Raw genomic sequence first — 21263 nt, 5'->3', positions numbered from 1 at the left:
ATCTTTCTAATTTATGAATTTCCTGGGGCAGCTGTCTTTCCAAGGCACAGTGATCCTAGTGATGCTGGCTAAATTCTACCTCCTGTCCTTGAAAACATCTTGCTTTTCACTGGAGTCTTGGTTGGTTATTTTGTTTTTAACCCCCTACATGGCGCTGCTGCTCGTTGTTAAGCAGTTCCAGACTTCCATCCCAAATTGGCCTGCTTCCAGCCATGGTGAAATGGCTGTGCCCCGAGTGTGTAAAGTGCTTTGGAAGGAAAGGTCCTACATACTGACATGATGAAAGTAAGTTCATAATAGTACCTTTCATTTGCTTGAAGGCAAATAATGATTATGAAATCTAGGCTTTTTTACAAAAGCTAAGTCAAATCAAAGTGGCGTTAAAGTTGATTAACTCGTTCTTTAATTCTGTTACATTTTACCATGATTAATCACATTTATGTGAGCTATCTGTCTATGGTATTTGCATATGAGATGCTTCATGTGCAGTTTCACTTACTGTTAACTGGACTATCTCATGTAGATCCTATAAAAGTAATTATATTCTCATTACAGACTTCAGACTACCCTTCTTGGAGAAGGGAATATGAGCTATTAATGGTAAAAATTGCTGGATGTGAGTTTCTTTTGGCAATCATTTACAGTGGCTCATTTACACTGAGCCTTGAGGGCTGTGCCATAAGCTCAATACCTTTCTATCAAGTATGTAATTTTTTTTTTTTGCTGCCTACTGTACAATAAACCAGTTGTGCTTAGAAATTCCCAGCTTTCTGCTGTATCTGCATTATGTTCAGCATGACTTGAAACTCTTTAAACAGTGCGACAAATATAGTTATACTTACACTAGTTTTTCTTCTTCAATCCTATTGACTTTACCTCCAGTAAAGATCCTTAATTTGCAATTTTTCCACTTCTTCCTGATAGTTAGAATGTAAGGAATTAGGATTGTTAGACCTGGAAGAACATATAAAATTGCAGGAAGATCAAGTTAGTGCATTGTGTGGTAACAATTCCATCCTTCACTTACGCAGTGTTGGACATAAGTTAATCTTAAAGCATTTAAGCCAGACAGAGAATTGACTATGTAATTTTAAGAGAAAATAGTTTTGTGCAGGTTCTCAAGTCTGTTTTTATAGTTGGTAACACAGAAATCTCTCTCTGCTGTTCTTGAATTCCATACCTCCATCATCGAACAGCCACCAAATGTCAATTGTTCCTTTTCCTTGCTTCTTTTTAAATTGAGTGCTGGCTTCTAGCAGCTTCTGATTGAATTCACCCACATGCATTGACTGCATTGTGTTAATGGTGCTCTCTGCAATGAGAAAGAAAAAAATGTGGAAGAGTTGTGGAAGGGTTTCTGACAAGTGAGACAGTAAGTAGCTTTATGGAGACAAGTGGGGAGAAAGCTTCAGGAAAATGAACAGTTTCTGTAGTTTAAATCTAAATATGCATGAAAACCAAAGATTGTGTAATACTTTGTCACTAGATTATAACATCTTGAAGAGGGTTATCTGTCTATTTGTTTTCTGGAGCTTTTTAGTTAACCTAAACTGGAGCTTTAGTTAACCACTGGGGCCTTAAAAAGCAATTTGAAAACAACTGATAGATTTCAGAAGTAAATGGCATAATTTTTCATTGTTTACAAGCTCAGACACAGAGGTCCATGGAATGCACTATGATGTTGGACAAAGAAAGCTAGCAGGGTAAAGTGAGAGGATAGGAGAAGCTAAAACTGGAAGGCAGAGAACAGAAGCATACATGGCAACTTCCTTATGCTTGAGAGGGTTGTTAATTGAAAATAAACTTTGATGCTTGCTGTTTGCTTAGCTGGCTTTAAAAGGGATACAAGCTTGCCTTCTCTCATGGCGTCTTTTGAAGCCTGTGTCTTTATCACTGCTCCTCTTACAATGATTTAAAAAAGATGGCATCAGTTTTCTAAATGGGCAGACAGGCTGCTTTAGGTTCTGCAAGGTTCTGAAAATGCTTTGTTTGATTTACCCTGTATTTCTAGAGTGTGGACAGGATAGTTCTAAAGCATTTATTGGCTTTCCTCTACAGTTCTAGCATCTGTGCTGGAAGATGCAATGTCTCTGGAGAGGATGTATGTATAAGCAAAACTAGAGAGGCAGGGATATTTATTAACGTCATCTATCTCATCCATAGAGCCAAAGTGTGTAATATGTGTTTCCTTTATGCTGTTCGGGACTAAATCAAAAAGGGTGGCTGAAAAAGGGGTGCACATTCTTGTGGTATTTGTTATAAAAATACATTCTGAAGGCTGCAAAATGAACTGAAGTCTGCCAAGTAAAGAAAAATGGCATTTTATGTTTTCAGTGTGTAGATCATCTTGATACCAGTGGGAGTTGCATTCACAGCCAGATGTAATAGTCTCTGTAGGTGAAAACTCTGAAAATACTTGTCTGTGTACAAGTGTGGCTTTGGGTGGGTCATTATCATTACAGCCTAGCAGCTGTGAAATGAGACTTTTTATTCTGTTTTTTTGTATCATTTTACTACATCTGAGATAGAATTTTTGTCATCTACACTTGTAAGTTATATGTTAATTAGTTACTTGACTAGGTGCTGTACATATACTTCCAGTACTTTTACCACCTTCATTTGTACATTTTTATGAAATTATGCTCAGAATATAGAGCAGTAGTGCTATTTTTACCTGCTTTTCAGCTGGGTACTGGGTTTGTGTTTGTATTTTGAGTAAAGTGAGATTGCTTGTTGCCTGATATTGTGGTTATGTTCATGTTTTCTTTAGAGAAAAAAGGGCCTCTTGTTTAAAATTTGAAAACACCCTATTAAAAACCCAACCGCAAAAAACCCCAAACCAGCTTGCTCTGTATTCTTCGAACTGTAGCGACCATTTGCTATTTTTTGACAGATAAAATGCAACACAAGCTGAGCTGAGAAGCACATCTAGCTAGTTGGGGGAGGGGGTTAAATTTGTGTTGTGCAAAGTACCCTGTCTTGCTAGAGGGTGTTCACTCTGTTCTGCACTGCAAGGTTGTGGCCACCAAGACAGGTTTGCACAGGGTAGGTCCTGTTCCAGGGGCTTCTTCATGGTTCACGAGTTTTTGCCTTGGAACCAAAGTTCAGTTTATATATTAGTGAAAATGTGATGCATTGAAGGGTCAGGGAGAAGTTGTCATTTTGGAACTTACCCTTTTTTGTTTCATGTTTTGAGATATTGAGTGTGGTGGCTTTTCTGAAGAATCCACAGATGCCCCTTTTTCCTTCTTCAAAATCATTTTCTTTAATGGTAGCTTCTAGTGCCAATCTCTCTTGTTCCAGCTTCTCTAATTCCTCTGTATATTGGGAAAGTAAGGGAACTGGTAACACATCGCTTTCAATTTTAAGTTAAATCACTTACTGAAATAATGGCGGTGATGTAATTGCTGTTGTGGTACTTCGTACACAATGTCCAACTACTGGGAGGAAAAACTTTAAAATGCTCTATCCTTGCAAACCAATAGGGAGGAGGAGCCTGAATTCATCTCTGGAAGTTCTGACTTAAGGTGCCCACACCTACAGCAGTGGTGTGTACTAAAGTGCTACTCAGCTGCTCTCACATTTCCTCTTCCAGATCAAATTCAGTATTACTGTATTTTATGGTCACATGAGACACTATTTATTGAGCTATGTTTGTGGATTTGTTTGGTTTCTTTCCCCAAGAATTTAAAAAACATCTTTGGAAAGCTGACTTCCTGATGTGAGAAAGCTGAGGTGCAGTGAGTTCTAGCCATTGGGTCCCCAGAAAGGTTACATAGATTTGGACAGTGAGATTCTCAGAAATATATAAGGACCCTGAGCATGTGATCAGTTTCTATGCTTAAATGTCTTCAAGGTTTTAATTTTTTCAGCATTTGCTGCAAAGGCGTAAGATTTCACTAACCAATTCTGTAAATTCAGTAATATAAAATAACAATTTCATATTGACAATATTGAACTTTTGCTGAGAAAAAAGTACCACATGTTATCATGGCAAATATTAATATGACCCAGGCATTTGCCTGCAGAAGGTTTTTTTTCATAGGGAAAACTTCTATTTGAGTAATACATGGACTAAAAGTGAGGTAAATTAATTGAAAATGTGTTGTTTAAAAAAAAACAACAAAACAAACCCAAAAAAGCCAAACCCTCACTAACTAGACGTTATTAGCTCTGTTGGTACTCTCAATTGCCAACAGAAAAGAATATAATTTCTTTTGGATCCATGAAAGCCATGTGCTTCTAATTATTAGATATGATGATAGTCACGCAAAGTTGGTATTTGCTCTAATTTCACTGGTGTTCTAATGACTGTATCTTCCGAACTGTCTGACTTATATCAAGCAAAGAAACAGGCAGATCTCTTCCGGGTATCAACCGGGGGGAGAAAAACAGCATTATTAGTTTGGATTTTTTTTCTGAGGACCCCACAGTTTTGCCCTGTTGCTCTCCAAGCACATCAGGCTGCCAGTCTGCTTGGTGAGTATTCATCTACCCATGTTTCTCAAAGGAGTCTTTGGTTCTTTTTAATTCTGAGAGGCGATTTGCTTTTGAGGGTTGCCTCATCTTAGAATCAGTCTTGTTTAATGGGGAATTAATGTTGGTTTTAATTAGCCAAGGTACTTAGGTCCTTCCTGGGTGTTCTCCCCAGCAGTTCTGAACACGGTTTGTTTGTCTGAGGAACTGGAGGCAGATTTGCAGCAGGCGGCAGCAAAGAGTCGCCGTTCTTTTTCTGCCTGCCTGTGTTCCTTGTCTATAGATTTTATCCAATTCCTTTGTAGCACAAAACATTTATCTGGTGGGTAGGACAGGGAATGCTAGGAGTAATGACCAGGTTTAGGCTGTATCTGTCTGCTCAAGTGGACAAACTTACAATAAGTGGAAAAGTTATTGTACTGAAAACCTAGAGAATTGTTCTGATGGGGTTTTTATCTGGACTCATTCCCTCCCCAGCATTCCTAAGAAGCCAGTAAGAGGAAAGGAGAAATGAAGGCCACCATTGTATGTGGCTCTTGGAAGCCCTTAGTTTAGGTGCAGCTGCCTGCATGCTCTGTCTGTCTACATTTTCCACCTAGATGGCATGTCTGGTTGTGGCATGGTGGAAGGTTTTCCCTTTCCCCTGAGATATGCACTGCTAATCTAAAGAAGAATGAACAGAAAGGTTAAAAAGAGAACTGATGTTTCCTGTGGGTTCCAGATTTTGCATAAGTGGGAACTTTCTGGGACCCAGCATTCTACAGAGTTGGTACCCAAAGTGCAGCTTCCCAATTCCCATCAGCCCCAGAGATCTCAGGTAGGCACAGGGACAAAGGTGTACCAAAAGCAGGAAGGAAACATGCCACAGAATGACTTGTTGCTGTGGCAGGACATGATTTTAACTGTTTTAGTCTGTGCCTGTGCTGGAAGTACTTTCAGAGTTAAGCTCTCTGATGTGCAGAGCCCCTTAATGTGTGAGGCTTGCCCTCCTGCTTGCACTGCCAGTGCTTCAGCAAGGATTTCAGGTGGGATTGAAACTGCAGAAGCAAGGAGGAACTGTGGAAGTTATGGGTGTAGGAGCTAAGAGTGACTCGAAGTGTATTGGTCATATTTCTTCTCATGCTGAGCATGTAACCAGCATAGATATTCAACTATTGAGTCATTACATACCTTGAACCTGGAGGACCTGAGATATATCAAATCCTTGGCTGATTCTGACTATAATCATGCCGAGCTCAAAATCAAAGGCATCACTGAAAAGAAAGAAAAAGATATAAATATCCTTTTGCATCATGCATGTGACTGAGGGATGTTACTTTGAGCAGATTGGTAAAAGTGTTAATGCTCACAGGGAGGTGTTACTGCCATGTACTAGGTAAAACTAGAGCTGATGAGCCTTAGGGACATAGGGGATTTGAAGCAAGGTTCTTCCTCTGTCTTCTAGGCTTAAAAGAAGATTTCCATTATGTTCTCTTATTCCTTAAGTATGTATGTTAGGGTTGTTTTTCTCTGAGTTCCTACCCACTAAAAATGGAAAAACACAATTCTGCAAAAGCACTACTGACAGCAGTGCAGCTTCCTTATGTAGCATTGTCAAGACACATCAGCTCTGACAGTGCCAGATGTTTGCTAAGCAGATCCTGCTAGGTGTGTGAAGCCAAGGAGCCTTTTTTAATAGGCAGAAACTGTCACCGACTTTGTAGGCATTTTCTTACATTTTTTCTACACCTTAAATTCTGTACGGAAATGCTGTATAAATCTAAACTTAAGAGGAGTAAAAAAGGAGATGCTGATCTGTGACTTACTGTATAATGCCCACGTAGTTTTCAACTTGTGTGGCAGGGGCATTTCTCCAGTCCTTCTTAAATCCAATCACCAAGGTATTTGGTTTCATTCTACCCAAGCCTGAGGCCTAGCAATATTAAAACACTATTTGAGAAGGTACACACACATGCTTTTACTGCAAATGAAAAGTAATGGCAAAAGATAACTGAAGTAATGTTCTGGAGACACTTACAACTAGATTGCATTTCATGAATGTCCTTCATGCTCATTTCCATGCAGAAAGCTGAAAGATTAGCTCTAAATCATTCTAACTATAAATGATTTTAGATGACAGAAATGTAGTTTTGCTAAATTAGCATTCATTTGCATTTCTTCTGACATGCTCTCATTAAAATGGTTCAATAACTTGGAATCAAGACAGAGTTCAAGCACTGTTTGTATGCTCATTCTAACATAATAACATACAGCTTTTATCAGGTTTGCAATACTCCATAAATGAACTGGGTCTAAAGTCTCTTAAACACCTCAGAAATACAGACAAGGCAAACCCTAATAAGAAATTAATTTTTTTTTTGCCTTGAACTTCGCAACTGTTGCTATTGTTTTTGGCTGTATTCTTTCCAAAATATTATCCAAAATTAGCTGAGTATGTTTTATAGATAAAATTACAGTTTATAAACAGGAAGAACAAATGGTTTGTGAAAATATTAGATTGCCTCAAAACTGGACCTGAATGCTAAAACCTGAACAAGTATAGGTTGTGAGGTCTAGATTCAGCTAACCTAATTTTTATAGAAATCTGAATATTTAACGTATTGGGAGCTTTCAGGAGACCTACAAATACACCAGCTTTTCAAGTTCTTACACTTGCCAAATTTTACTACTAGCAAAAATAAAATAGATAAAACTGTTGGAACCTGAGTGGGTTTTTGAGTGGCACTGATGTAGATGCACTATTTACATAGAAGTGAATAATTGGTTGGCAAAGCAATGCGGGTGTCCTTAGGTTACCATCATGATGATATGGTTATCCTTCTGTTTGCTGGAAGGCAATTATTTGTAGTCTGGTAGTTAGCTTTAGCAATTGTATTTAAGCAGTAATGGAAAGGAAGAGATCATCAGACTGCAACAGTTCTCAAAATCATCAGAAGGATCTCCTGCTGAGGAAGTGTATAAACTCAAGATGAAGTGTCCTTGTGAGGCTTTGATGGAACAAAGAGGTCTTTATTAATAATATTTCATCTTGCTTAATCATGCTGTCCATTCAGTGTGTGTACAAAGGGCCCTGGTAGGCTACCAGTGGGTGACTGTTACCCAGAGTATTTTAGTTGATTCCCTACGGTCTCAGTTTGCACTGATGTCTTTTCAGCAGTGTGTTTTGTTCACAGGAAGGGAATTTTCTCTACATTTTGCCTCAGTATCAGTGTGTTTAAATATTCATATATGTGAGAGAGAGATTGATGGGAAATATGCAAACAGTGCTTCCGAGCCTTCATTAAGGCCATTTTAAATGGACTGTTGGAAATGTTCTGCTGTATTCTTAGAGCAACAGAAAAATATTGCACTCTTTTTATTTAGATCACCTTCTCCTTGTTTGGAGAAAGTGTATATTACATATTTTCTGTCTTCAATGGCTGCATAAATATTCTCAGATATTTAATATGCTGCATAATACCAAACAATAGAATTGATTTGAAGTGTATCAAGTACTGACTGCGTAGACATTCATACGTTGCCCTCTAGATGCCTCTCCTTTTTTTTTATATTAGTGTCTTGTTCGTTTAGGAGAGAATCAGTCTTCCTTGTCTTATAATTCCATAGCCCAGAAGTAGATCTCTTTATGAAATAACATGAGTTAAAATATACATGTACCCCCAGAATGCCCTTTCTGTTTATAACGTTACCCGTATATACACAGGGATGCTTTGATGTAGCACTCTTCTGTGTGTTCTGTAAACAAAAATCTTACTTGAAGTAGACTTTTGACTCCCTCTCTGAAGCTTTCAGCTGCCACTGCTGCATAAAAGGCTTTTCTTTTGTTCTTTGTGAGCCAGGCCTGCTTTTTTGCCATGCCGCTGTTCATCTCCTTAACACACAGCTTGCGTGGGCCCTGCATGATACAATAAAATGTTATTAAGAAGCCTTTGTATTATACATCACACAATGATTTTGAAGGAGTTACCTAGTCTGCTGTGGGAGCAAATGGAGAGAGTCAGAAAAACACATTTCCAAAAAGGGCCCACAGAGATTCAGCCCTTTGAAATGAACTGTGCTGCTAATAGCATTCACATTCTGTTTGAGAGTGCCGAGGCTGTTAATGCTACTTAAATATAGTGATTCTGACAGAAAGAAGGACTACTATAGATTGTAACATCTTAGAAAAATATCTGAGGTTAGGTGAAACATTTCATGGTGAAAAAAAGTCTCTCCCTGACTTGACTTCGTAAACAATTCTTGCTTGGAATCCAGTGAGTATTTCTGTGTGCCTAACTTGGGAAGTGGCATCAGTTTGGTCTGTTATAAACAGATAGTTTTGAACTTGAGTTTGCTGCAGAGTTTCATTTTGTGCAGAAGCCATTCCTTTGTGTTTTTTAAAATTTATAATGTTTTTGAGGATGCTGGCAAGTTCCAGTTTTTGTTCCAATAGAACAGATGACTAGAGAAATTCTAGAAGTTGTTGCCTATAATATAAAACTAGGACGGCCTGGTAAGCTCATGCTCAGGAGATTGTATTTAAAAATTCATATTTAAATCTTTAGCATTTAAAGTAAGTTGGTATATGGTAGCTGCTTCTGCTAAGCTGGGAAACTGGTTAAAATAGAGCTGAGGGGGATTTAAATTTTTTTCTCTAGCAAATACTGCAAGCTCGAAATTTATTTCCCATTGAAGAACAGAGTAAATTCAAACTAAAAAGAAATATTCTCTCCAAAGTGAAATGTGTGGGAGGCATCACTTAATTCAAATATCAATTCCCAAGAGGTAACTTTCAATGTAAACCCAAAACTTCTTTCTTTTAAAACTTTTCAGCCTTACTGGAACTATTTGTTCCTTCCTGGAAGAAAATGGAAAGTACTACACAGTTATGTGGATGTAGAGCTAACTGCAATACATTTACCTTCAGTGAATTGGCATTGGCTACTAGAAAAGGAGGCAAGGCCTTCAACATAAACTTTCCAGCTAGTTCCATCTAAAAAATTGAAAATGGCATGGAGAGAGAAGCTGGGAAATCATCTGGCAGTTTTCATATGGTTTTATCTGTGCCTTTTTCATTAGTATTTTATATATATATATACTCTTTATATATATATAAAAAGTAGGCTGAGTTCAGATGTTGTCCCTCATACCTATTTCTGAAGTCCTCTTACGGCTCTTTGGGAAGTACAAGAAGGATGGGAGAGTCTGTGTGATCTTCCTTTAATGAGATCATACTACATTCTTGGGTGATTCTAAATTCAAACAAATCCCAGTATATTTACTGAGTGTAACTTAAGAAGAGTTTGATCTTGGCTGTTGGAAGAGTAGTGTGAAGAGCTGGGAACAGTAAGTTGAACAATAAAGTTGAAGTCCTCTTGTGGGTAAGGAGAGGAGAAAAATATCTTAACCTTGTTTCCAGTATGTCTAAGGTGATTACCTGAAGGTGATTTCACAACTGGCTTGCACAGTGTGTTTCTGCTGGCCAAGAGGACAGTCCCACCCTTCTATCAGGTGATAGCCTGTGTCCTTCCCCGCTCATCCTTTGTATCAGTGTTAATCTTTGTCCAGTGAATTTGCTGACTGAAGACTAACCTTGCAAAAATATTTTTACGTGAAGGCAGGGATTAAAAGCAGAATAGCCCTTTGTACTAAAACCTCAGACTGTTCAAGCCACCATGCAACTGCAACCTCAGAGACACATGACTTTAAAATCATCTTTATGCTCTGAACTATCTACCACCATGTTTCTGAAAAGGTTCTTGCTGTTCCTTGGAAAAAAGGGATGGAAGGTGGTCTGTCTAGCATGGTGTCTCAAATTTTTATGCATAGCTAGCAGCATGTCAGCTTTTAAGGCAAAACATCCAGTGTTACATTTATGGCTAAATAGTCTTGATCTGTTTGTTATTATATATATTGTAGGCTGCTCTCCAACGTGGTTCCTGGGAATCATTCACTTTTAACCACAATTTTGCAAATCACAAAGGTTCATTGTGTCACACTTTTATTAACAACCAAACTAAATTTAGCTTAAGTTGCTGAAGGAATAACAATTTAAAACCCAATGGAAATTAGCAAAATAGACTTCTTTTTTTATATAGACAGGAATGAAAACTCAGTTCTCCATAGAAAGTACTAATGTTAGAGAAACACTCTTATGAATTCAGAAAGCTTGCTGCAACTCAAATTTAGGAAGCTGCATAGTTTCAGGATCTTTGTTGGGATTGATTCTGCTCTTACTCAGCACAGTAGAAAAGCTAACAATAATTACAGTAGAGAAGAATTAGGACCGTTCACTCTTCATAGATTTTATTTGGGAAGAATCACACAGAGAACTTCTGTACTCCCTTTCTTCAATGTGGCAGCATCAAATGAATTATTCCTACAGTGCTCTAGAGGCATATATTATCTTGCCTGGACTGACTCTGTTAGAGTCTCCAGCCCCATTTGGTGCCACAAGCGGTTTGCTTTTTTTTTTTCCCTCCAAATTAAAAGGTTGAAATATTTAAAATACATTTTCTCCTCTACACTGGAAACCCATCTATTTTTGTTCACTCACAATGAGAGACTAGATCTTCATCCTTTAGGAAACATAATTTCCTGTGTATTTATAACTAGAAATATACTTTGCTCTTCTCTTTATATCTCAGAAGAGCATTTTTATCCTCAAAATTAGCATTGTTACAGTTTTGGAGAAACCACTGCAAAGAGAGCTGAATTATTTGCCAAACCCCAATACTGCACATCAGTGACAAAGCTGGAAATAGAGCCTGAGTAATTTGTCTATTGCACTATAATTCTTAAAGTTTTGGTTTTTTTGGGGGGATTTTCTTTTAAGTCTTGCCTTGTCTGTTTAAAAAAAACAATTCTTTGTAATGCTGACTTATTTCAAACCATTTTTGGTCAACTATAAACTCTGAAATGCATCTGAATGAAGCATTTTCCAGCAGGCTTTATATCAGCCAACAGCTTTCTTGTCAAGACTTAGGACAAAATCCACTCTCAAGGCAAATATCTTTCATGGTCTGCACAGATGCCCATCAGCACCGATGGGAACGTGGTGTGCTGGGTGAGGGCGGAATGTGCCCTGCAGTGCCCACTGGTGCTGCATTTGCAGATGTAGCCCAGCTGCCCTTACCGTGTACACTTCACAACAGATGCACAGCCCGTTGTTCTTTGTGAAAGTATGTGTGATGTCCAGCAGTGCAGGCCTGACCATAGGAGCTCCTGTTAATGCTATGCACTGGGGTCTGTTAGGAGGAAAAGAGAGGCTGTATTTAATTGGGGGATTTACTTACAATAAGCCATTCTACTCTTCACTTGAAATCTTACCTGAAGTTTTTCACATGGTCTTCCACTGTAGTTAATGCCAGAGCACTGTCTAAGGCATTAATATAGTAAAGAGCTTGTGTAGAAGAGCCCCAATTTACTTCTGCATATAATAAAGATAAATAATGCATATTAAACCATGGGATTTTCCATATGTTCTATTGCAAAGGTCAGAAATCACATTATTTATGAGCCAAGAGAGGGTATATTCTCTTATCCTTCACAGATACAGAGCTATTGTTCTTTGCACTCCGTAACAGAGTAGGTTTTGTTTGCATGATGCAAAAACACTAATGCAAGTAAATAATTCCATTCTTTATATATATATACATAAAATTGTAAGGAACTTCCTTCCTCTGCTTAAAAGCTGTTTTATTATCTGTTCCATTAACTTTGTATCTCTCTCCCATGTATAAAGTGGACAGCCCCGAGTCATGTATTTGGAGTGGAATTTCACAAGGTTCAAATTAAGCCATTAGGAAGGAAAATGTCTAGGGCCAGTTAGCTCTATTCTACTATATAGGTCCAAAATTGTTCTTCAAAACCAGTTTTTCATATTTACATCTTTTCTTGTTATTGTGTAGGTGTGTGGTGCATGGAGGCAGATAGAAAACAGCTTTTCACTGAGATCTGTGTGAATGCAGATCAAGTCCCATCATACCAATATATAAAGCTAATACTTAGTGCAAATAAATGGAGGTTTGTGTAGAGGTCATCTTTTGTAAGGAGTATTTGTCTTTTCTGAACCCTTCAGTTGCTGGTAAATCAGTGCTGAACAAAAGTCACTCTCTCGAAGAGCAGGATATAGTTACCTTTTGCAGGGTCTGCAGTGAACGGAACTAAGCTTTAAGCTGCTGCTCTGTGGCAAGGACACTGGCAATATACTAGGAAAGGGTAGAATTCCTCAGATGCTTTTGCCAACTGTCTTGTGACACGTGCATTTTCCTACATGATGGTATTTACAGGAGGAGAACCACAGACCATCCCAGTCACAGATAGGGTGGACACAAAACAGGGCAGCAATACACACAGGAAAGAGTAACAGGCTCACATCAGGTGTTGCCATCCCAAACTAGCTGCAATGAAACCAAATCTTCTGCTGGGAACCTTGCCTCTTTTTATTAATTTTTTCTACTGCAGAAGATGGTTAGCACTAAAATCTGTATCTGTGTTAGTTTTGTGCTGGGTATGAATGACCAAAATGTCTAGTCTTATACTGGTGCTGTATTGTATTAGTGCACAGATTTCTGAGGACAGCTCCTGTGGTTTGCTGAGCTGCTAAGCAGTTAGTTCCAGCAATAGAGTGTGACTGTCTTTCTTGATTTATTGAGGGATTGCAGGGAGGTGCTGGAGAATGATCCGTTCATGAATAATTCAGCTTACATTTTTGTTGCATAATGGCCAGCAGGTTTACATTTTGAGTGAAGACAACATATGAGTCAGCTAGGAGCACAACAAAATTAATCTGTTTTGTGTGTGGACAGAAAAAAATTATGAATGATACTCAAGTAAAAGCCCAAATGTAGTGAATATGTGGTAGGAATAAACTGGTGTGCTGAAATGTTTACATAAAGCCCAGGACCATAATTAAAGTGCTTGTCAAACAGGCAAAAATTCATCAGACTGTCCTCTTAATCTGTATTATATAAAGTGAGATATAATAGGGTGCTCCAGACTTCCTTCTAAAGAAAGATACTGGAAAAAAGTAATGCCTTATTCTGTGGGCAGAATTTCTGTAAAGTCCCACCTGGCTGCATAAAACATACACACACCAAAAAAATAATAGTTTTCTGGCCTTACCTGGTTTCTTATATGTTACATAAATATACAGAAAGAGCTCAATGGCATAAGTGATGAGAGCTGCCCACCAGTTGATGACAAACATGACACCACAGCACAACAGGGCTCCAAAAAGTGACACCCACATGTTATAATATCTGAATGCAGGTCTCCAACCTGTTTAAAGAGAATTGAGGAAATTGGAAGAGCATAAACTAAATTGATCAAATGGTGATCCACTGATCTTGTGCATACACAAGAGAGGGGATGATATGTGTAGATTCTCAGGAATCATGAGTACCAACAGATACTTTCAGGTCTTGGCTGATGTAGATTTCTATACATAGGCTACTGGGTCTTACAAACCTTTTGAGTAGCTATTCTATTTATATGTATTTTTTGCCAAATTAAAGCTCACTGATTCAGAACTGAAAATAGGTTTTCCTGTAATTCCAGGTAATTGACAACTGTGTCCTTCTGATGCATATACATAGAACTTATTAATGGGAGCTAAACACTTGTTGAGAGGAGAGTTTATCCCAATACTGTGAGTGCACATGTCTTATACTTGAAAATTGCCTGGCCTCACTGCAGAAAAATAATATATTTTGCAATTGATACCTTTAAAAAGGTATTATTCCTGCTGCTCATCAACTGCAGTTCTGAATCCATCCTGTGGTAGCAATTAAAATGAGACAAGCGGTGAGCTTGCATGGTTTGCTGGTCTGTGCCTGGTATTCTACAGAGCACACTCTTTGGAGAGGGGAAAAAACACATAAGATAGTAGAAGAGGCTGAGCAACCCTATCTTGGATCATCTTTCTAATGAGGGAGCGGGAAGGTCCTGCTGCGGAGAAGTTTGCTGTCCTGCAGGCTTGCAGTTACTATAATCTATCACTGTGAACTGGCAGAAATTAACTGAAGGAAATAGAAGTAAAATGGCTGCAGTTTTGTCTGAAATGTTAAGTAGTGGCAGAGCAGAGTCAGATGCACACACATGAAGTCTATAGAGGTAGTTTTTACTCAGCTCCAAGGCCATGTAGAGCAGATCTGCATTTGTTCAGCTGTGCTGGTAATTAACAGAAGTGCTCATCTCTTCTGCCCTCTGAACAAATGGCACTTGGCAGATCTATAGGAAGGAAGTTGATGTAGGCATTTATGTCACTGCAGTGGTTTCTCACACTGGAAATTAAAAACGATTCCTTGCTCCTTGAATTGAATCATTAATTCACAGGGACAGGAAAATGTCTTTCCTGTGTGCCAAAAATAGTGTTGCTCAGCTGATTGACTTTAGACCTTAGGGTGTCACCCCTTCATTCATGAAGAGGATTAGAATTATGGCTGCCTGCCACACCTTGCTTTGTGTGCCTAGAGTTGGCATCAGTTTTTATCCACCTGTGTTGTATGGTAGTGAGGGGAAAAAATACCCTGCAAAACATCCCGAGGAGGAGCTTTTCTGCTCCAGTGGGATCCACCAAAGCATTTTTCATCCTGTACAACTGTAGGGAATGTAAGGATTAGAGCCTTTATATTTATTTTATATTTATATTTTGGAGATAAGTAAAATGTCCTTATATTCAATGAGAGCAGTACAGTCACATAGCTTAGATATTTTATAGGTACTGCAGCTTTCTTCTAACAGTAAAAAACTTGCGGAGATTGGACTATGAAGTCCACATTTAGATCACTGGGGAATACAGACTCACCTGGAGATTTTGCATATGATGCATGAAAGCAGGAGAAATTGATCAAAGCATATGAAGCCAGAAAGAAATTGGAGATGATGGGAGCAATGGTATTCAGTTCAGCTGCAAGACACACACAATCAAGTCAGACATAGGCACAAATTTCCTAGACTGTTTGATAGTTTTTTTCCTGAGGATGCATTAAAACTAGACACTCTGAATTTGTCATCCAGGAGAGCTTAGGTGGTACTAATTTAAGGCCACCTTGAACTAACTTCATTCATATTAAGTAGTGTCTGCTGATGCTGATTTTAGTAACATTCTATGCTACATAAGGTGATATATGATACTCTGATTCTACAGACTTGCTTTTAATAATGTAGATCTGGTGTAAATTTCAGAATTTTAAATGCAGAATTGAGACATCAGATCCATTTCATGCAAGACAGTTAAAACTTAGGATTTTGCTTTTGGCAATCTGAATTCTCTCAACTCCCCATTTACTTAGTGCCACACAGTTTGAACTTCAAGTCTTGCAAAACTAATTTAAAACTCCCCACATGTCTAAATATAGTAGCTGGGATTTTCTACTACCAGTGCTGGCAAACTGGGATTTGCTTTGGAGCTGATGGTAGGGAAGGCTTGGCAGAGGAGGCTTCCTCATTATCTCCGACTTGCCTCAGAGCTACGTGTAATTTAAACTGGAAAACCATTTTCAAAGTTGGTGATTTTGCCTTATTTGATGTAGTTCTATGCACCGCCCTCTTCCAGTGGAGTGACCAGCAATGGCACCTACTCAGCATCCTTGAAAATGAGGCTGATGATGGTGACGTGTTAATGGAGTCCCTGTTGGTTTCTTTTTGCCTTCTTTAACGGAATAGCTACCAGGGCTTTGAGTATCCTTGGGCTTATGTCAGAGCTTACCTGACTGTGAATTTATCTAACCATAGCTAATAATTGTATTTAAATGTCAGTTTATATATTTTCAGAACATGAGATTATAGCAGTTGTGTAATAATATACTAACCAATCAAAATGAATGCCATAGCAATCACGAAAGTGAGAACATATCCCCTGATGGGCTCGTTGTTTTTTCCATATCCTTTGGCAAAGAACTCGAGGCCTTTGTAGACGTTGTCCTTGCAAAGAGCCTGGTAGAAAATCATAACTTAATTCTGTTAAGCAGTGCTTTCTTGTATCAGAAGTAGCTCACTGTCTCTTGAGTGACAGCTCGCTAGGCTTTTGCTAAACAGAAATTAAATCTGTCTTCAAGTATATGTACTACTGTGGCAGTAAACATTCAAATAAGGTCATAAACCAATACCCTGCTGTATTATTATATAACAGGAAAGCAGAACCACAGGCATTTAATACTTATGCAGTGCTTTATAAAAATCTTAACTGATTAGTAAATAGAGTGTAAATTGGAGGAAACTGAAGCACAAAACAGTGTCTTGGTGCAAGTTGTACAGGTTATATTTCTGTCCCATGTCCTTTCTTCCCATTTTGTCCACGTTGCTGCTGCCCAGTTTCTAGACAGCCTGTTTGAGCACACCTGCCAGCATGTGAATCTTACAGTCCTGAGGGCTCCTATATATTCCTGGCTTTCTTGTGCTTACAGAGTGACTTTCTGTAAAAATACAGAAGTGGTCCTAAAGATAGCATTGAACCTATCTGTAACAGGCACACGTGCTCTTGCAGCAAAGCTGATCTCTGACCAAGGTAATGTTATCACCCTTGTGTGAGGATGGTAAGATCTGTGCATTTCTGTTTAAAACATTTGACAAACTGTTTTCCCTGCCTCTTCCTCCCACGTGTCCATGTTGTTTAAGTATATATCACATTAGCACATAAGGTCCAACTCAGTTTTATGTCTTTGAAGTAAAAGATGATAAGGAAATGGATAGTTCAGTTTTACCTGGAAAACTTTGGGTGCGCTGACAAGAGATGCTAGAGCTGATGACAGAGTAGCAGAAAAGATGCCAGCTGTGATGAGAGGACCAAAGGCAGACACCATGCTCATCACCTTTAGGAGAGAAAAGAAGGCAAAAAGAATAGACTGGCATTTGGATACACTTTGTGATCACAGACCCATTTAAGTACTATGTTTCTACAAGTCTCTGCTTTTTACAATTCTAAATTCAATGTACTAGAAACCATATGTTAAGTAGGGAAATACTATTACTCCTGTTTTAGTAAAAAGCAATGGAGGCATATCCAAGTTTTATACAAGTATGCAGCTGTCTGTTGAGGCAGATGAGTACTCTGTGAGATTTTCTCACCTCCTTGACTAACTGGTTGCTGTAAGTAACAGTCTCTACGTGATGGGTAAATAGTCAGCAAAAGCAAAAAGGGAAAATGGCAGTGGCAGGGAAAAAGCAAAGTACAAAACATGGTTGGAGGCACTTTCTTTGGGTTGTTGTTTTTTTTTCTTTATTATAGAATATGGCTTAAAAAAAAGAAAATGTCTGATTGTGCTGGCGTAACAACAGTGCTGTGAACAGTAACACTGGTCACTGTCAGGCCTCCCTCAGCCCTCCCAGAGGGGCTGCACTGGCCTCTCTGAACACTGAAGCGAAAGGGTTGTTGAGAAGCACCAGACAAGGAAGCTAAAAGAGGAAATTGACAGATGTGATTGCCAGATGCTTTTTGGTGTGTACTAATACTCCAAGAAAGAGAGAAACCAGTTAATACGGGAGGTCTGTCAGATGAAGACATAGTATTTTTCCGACAAAGAGAAATACAAGAAGTGAAATTCTGGTTTTAGCTGAAGGGCTGTCACTGATTTTAAGGGTTGCCCTGGGTCTGGGTGGCTGAACTGAGGTGGGAGTGAGGCTGGCAAATGACCAAGAAAGGAGAGAAAAGTAGTTTGTGAGAGGGACAATATATCCCTTTTAAGGGATACCTGGGTAATCAGCCCAGTCATTTAGCAGAGCCAGCTGGCAAAAAAGCAAGTGACTTTAAAAGCTACCAATGGCTAGTTGAAAAGCAAGTGCAGGTGGGGGGTGAGCTCCTTTCATGGGCTGTCAAGCACAGGGGCTGAAAGGACATCTGGGAGTCATGGTTGTCGAGCTGCAGAAGAACTACTTTACTTTGATTTTTGCCTATGCTTTATTTTGAAGAATAAACATGGCAGACAGTCTCTAGCCTAGGAGAAAGACCCTATTACTTTTCTTTTGATATTTCACTTTGTTATTTTTGATACCTTTTTTAAGGCAGTCAGAACTCCATTTTTTTGTACTGTGGCACAAACCTTTAACAGTGTCCACAGCATCCCTGAGGTAAAATCACATCCATGTGTGAAGAGCAGTGAGATGAGTTGCTCATCTAACAGGAGTTCCTGAGGTCTCTGTTAAGTCTATTTTTAAAGTTTGAAGATGTTAGAAGATATACTGCTTCATGGTACTTGTTGAAAGATGAAGTAAAGCCTTCCCAGAGTGCTGGAAAAACTAGTGATAGGCAGTATGAAGGTAATGTGGAATGCAGGGAACCTTTCCCTTGGATTAGTCCCATAGTTTTTTTACTTTCCTTAGATAAAAGTGTATGTCCTGTTGCAGTTAGTTGTCAGCAAATAATGGTTTTGCATTTTTGTACTTATATGTATTGCTTATTATTATACATATTATCTCATTAAAACCTGAAAATTATTCATCAGCCCATAATCACATGGCTGACTTCCACATCTGGAAAAATCGTAGCCTAGGCTGCAGGCAGATCCATTGCAGCTCATTCCAGGTACAACAGTGTCATTGATGTTCCCAGTAGCATCTCGTACAACACAGGAGGCTGTGGAAACAATTATATGTTATTATTTCCCTTCCTTGTGTCAGCGGAATAATGTTCTTGTCACACTTTGACTCTTACTCTGCACAGCTTTGTACACCTGCTGCCTTAGTCTCATCCCGAAGAGCAACATTTCATGTCTGGCCTAGATTACTTCCCTGTAGTGTGGCTTAATTTCTCATGTCTGTAAGCAAATACTTACTTCTGTTACTTTTAAAATAATCAGTCAGTTGACTAATGAGGACTAGTATATTTCTGAGAGTAAAGAACCAGACAGACATCGACGATAAATTAACTCAGAATTATATTGTCTGCCTGTGACCACTTTTACAAGTGCAAAGGAAATAGGTCAGTAAGAATCTTAGGTCTAGGCATACACTTTTTTTTTGTTTAACAAGGAGACACAATTGCTTTAGAGAACAGAATCCTCAGCTGTTGAACTTATCATAGCCCTATGGATACCAGTATGGTGAGAAAAACTTTAAATATTAGCAATTACCTATATTATTTTGGGGTTTATGCTGGGAGGTTTTTCTCTTGCCACCAGAAATAGGAATTAACATATAGAGTTGACTTAAAGGGCTGATATTAGCATCTTCAGCAGCCAAAATGTGAGTTTATTTTGTATCCACAAGTATGTAAAAAACATAATTATTCAGAGTCCCGAAGTAACCATTATCTATTTAGCAAACCAGTATGCAAACAGAAAGAAAAATTAGTACTCCACTGACAAGCAGATAGCTCTGAAGTTGAAATGCAGCTATTGCTTGTGAGAACAGAAGAGTGCATTAACAGAAATTAACAACAGAAAGTGAAGAATTACTACTTTAACTTTAGTTGCAGGGGAAGTTTAGATCCAACTAATGCAATAACCTGAGTTGCAGCTGGACTCAAGTATTCTGCCTTTTGCGTAACGTAGAAGAACCATAGAAGTCAAGAAGACTTGAGATTCATTTCCCAGAAAAGGGAGTACCCTACAGGGCTTTCATACAGTATTAAGGTATTTGCTGATGAGGAAGTGTGTAATTTACAATACTCTTTCTGACAGTACTGTTAACGTAGATAGAAAAAGAAAAATCTTTGTCTTGAACAGATATTTATTATTCCCTTGTAATGAGAATTTAATTGCTAATTCCTCCAACACAGTTCATGGCTTCAGTACAGGTCTCCTTTTTAATGTCGTGTCTGTTACGTTACCTCACATCTCAATATTGTAGAGCACCTAATCATGTAGTGTATCTTCTTTAAGACAGGCACTTGATTTCTGTCTTTGACATAAAACATACAAAGTGTGTGTTACCCTGATATTCATGAGTGCTCCATAAGACCAGTGAGACTGGCTCAGAAGCCATATGAAATTTCAGTGTGAATGAGGAACAAAAGATGAGCAGATTGATCAGATGTTCCTTTATTCTTTACTATGCTTATGGATACTATATGCTAGTGGTCTTTGTCACTGAGTCAAATGTGAAAGTAACCATACAAATTGTATGAAAGTTCAGCTGCCAAACAGGGACCTTTTTTTCTTCCCATTGCTGCATTTTCTCCCCTATTTTTGCATACAGTACAATCAGAACAACTATCTCTCTGCATAATAAATCTACAGGATGCAAAAGCAGTGAACTTAATTCATTTGCATGTCAAGTTTTCAAACTTTCTATAAATTAAGAAGTGAAATAGAGGTTCTGTACTTACCTGCACATATTGCAACAGCAATGTAAGCAATGGTTGTGATCACAATGGCCAGCATTGTTCCTTTGGGTATTGCAATTTGGGGATCCTTAAAAAAATAAATTACCCAGAAAACACTAAGTTTGTGTGCTGCAGTCTGATTGCATTTGCATGCTAGGGAGTCCTACCAAACTGCGAGGTGATGACACCTTCAGAGGGTAGATTTTTATCACTCAGACCTGCACCAACATTTCCTGTCCCAGCATGTAGATGGCAAAGCAGTCCTGTGGAGCAGGGCTCCTATCCTGGACACAGTGAAGGGTATTGTGGAGGAGCAAAGGTCATGTTTATAGCAGCAGGAAAGTCCCGAGCTCTTTATTTCTGGAAGATCCAAACTCTCTTTACATTGCAGTGGGCTTTATTTGAATGTTTAGTGATATAATGGGTAAACAGATGCTGAACTAACTATCAGACTTCTGTGGATGACAAGACAGGACCATTTCTGGCTAATCGGCAGGATATCCTGGAGTCACCCTGTACAGAATACAGTAACAGGCTACTTTCT

The 21263-nt window shown here is 38.6% G+C and overlaps 1 protein-coding gene and 1 long non-coding RNA gene across 9 annotated transcripts in view; one reads left to right on the top strand and one right to left on the bottom strand.

Annotated features, from left to right (window-relative positions):
- LOC127388704 (uncharacterized) overlaps positions 1-21263 on the top strand; it is a 54370-nt gene that overhangs the window by 10420 nt on the left and 22687 nt on the right. The window lies entirely within an intron of this gene.
- Positions 1-21263, bottom strand: part of SLC12A1 (solute carrier family 12 member 1) — a 43653-nt gene that overhangs the window by 5435 nt on the left and 16955 nt on the right. For both annotated transcript variants that reach the window (XM_051628474.1, XM_051628475.1), the window contains exons 9-22: positions 20723-20807; positions 18882-19030; positions 17163-17270; positions 16272-16395; positions 15266-15367; positions 13582-13737; positions 11785-11884; positions 11591-11702; positions 8231-8371; positions 6282-6388; positions 5647-5729; positions 3174-3317; positions 1181-1312; positions 843-954 (exon numbers count right to left, since the gene is read on the bottom strand). In XM_051628474.1, coding sequence (XP_051484434.1) covers positions 843-954; positions 1181-1312; positions 3174-3317; positions 5647-5729; positions 6282-6388; positions 8231-8371; positions 11591-11702; positions 11785-11884; positions 13582-13737; positions 15266-15367; positions 16272-16395; positions 17163-17270; positions 18882-19030; positions 20723-20807 — 1655 coding nt within the window. The remainder of the gene's footprint in view (positions 1-842; positions 955-1180; positions 1313-3173; positions 3318-5646; positions 5730-6281; positions 6389-8230; positions 8372-11590; positions 11703-11784; positions 11885-13581; positions 13738-15265; positions 15368-16271; positions 16396-17162; positions 17271-18881; positions 19031-20722; positions 20808-21263) is intronic.

This window comes from Apus apus, chromosome 10 (genome assembly GCF_020740795.1).
Source record: "Apus apus isolate bApuApu2 chromosome 10, bApuApu2.pri.cur, whole genome shotgun sequence".
Lineage (NCBI taxonomy): Eukaryota > Metazoa > Chordata > Aves > Apodiformes > Apodidae > Apus > Apus apus.
This window is presented reverse-complemented; position numbering and strand designations above follow the sequence as displayed.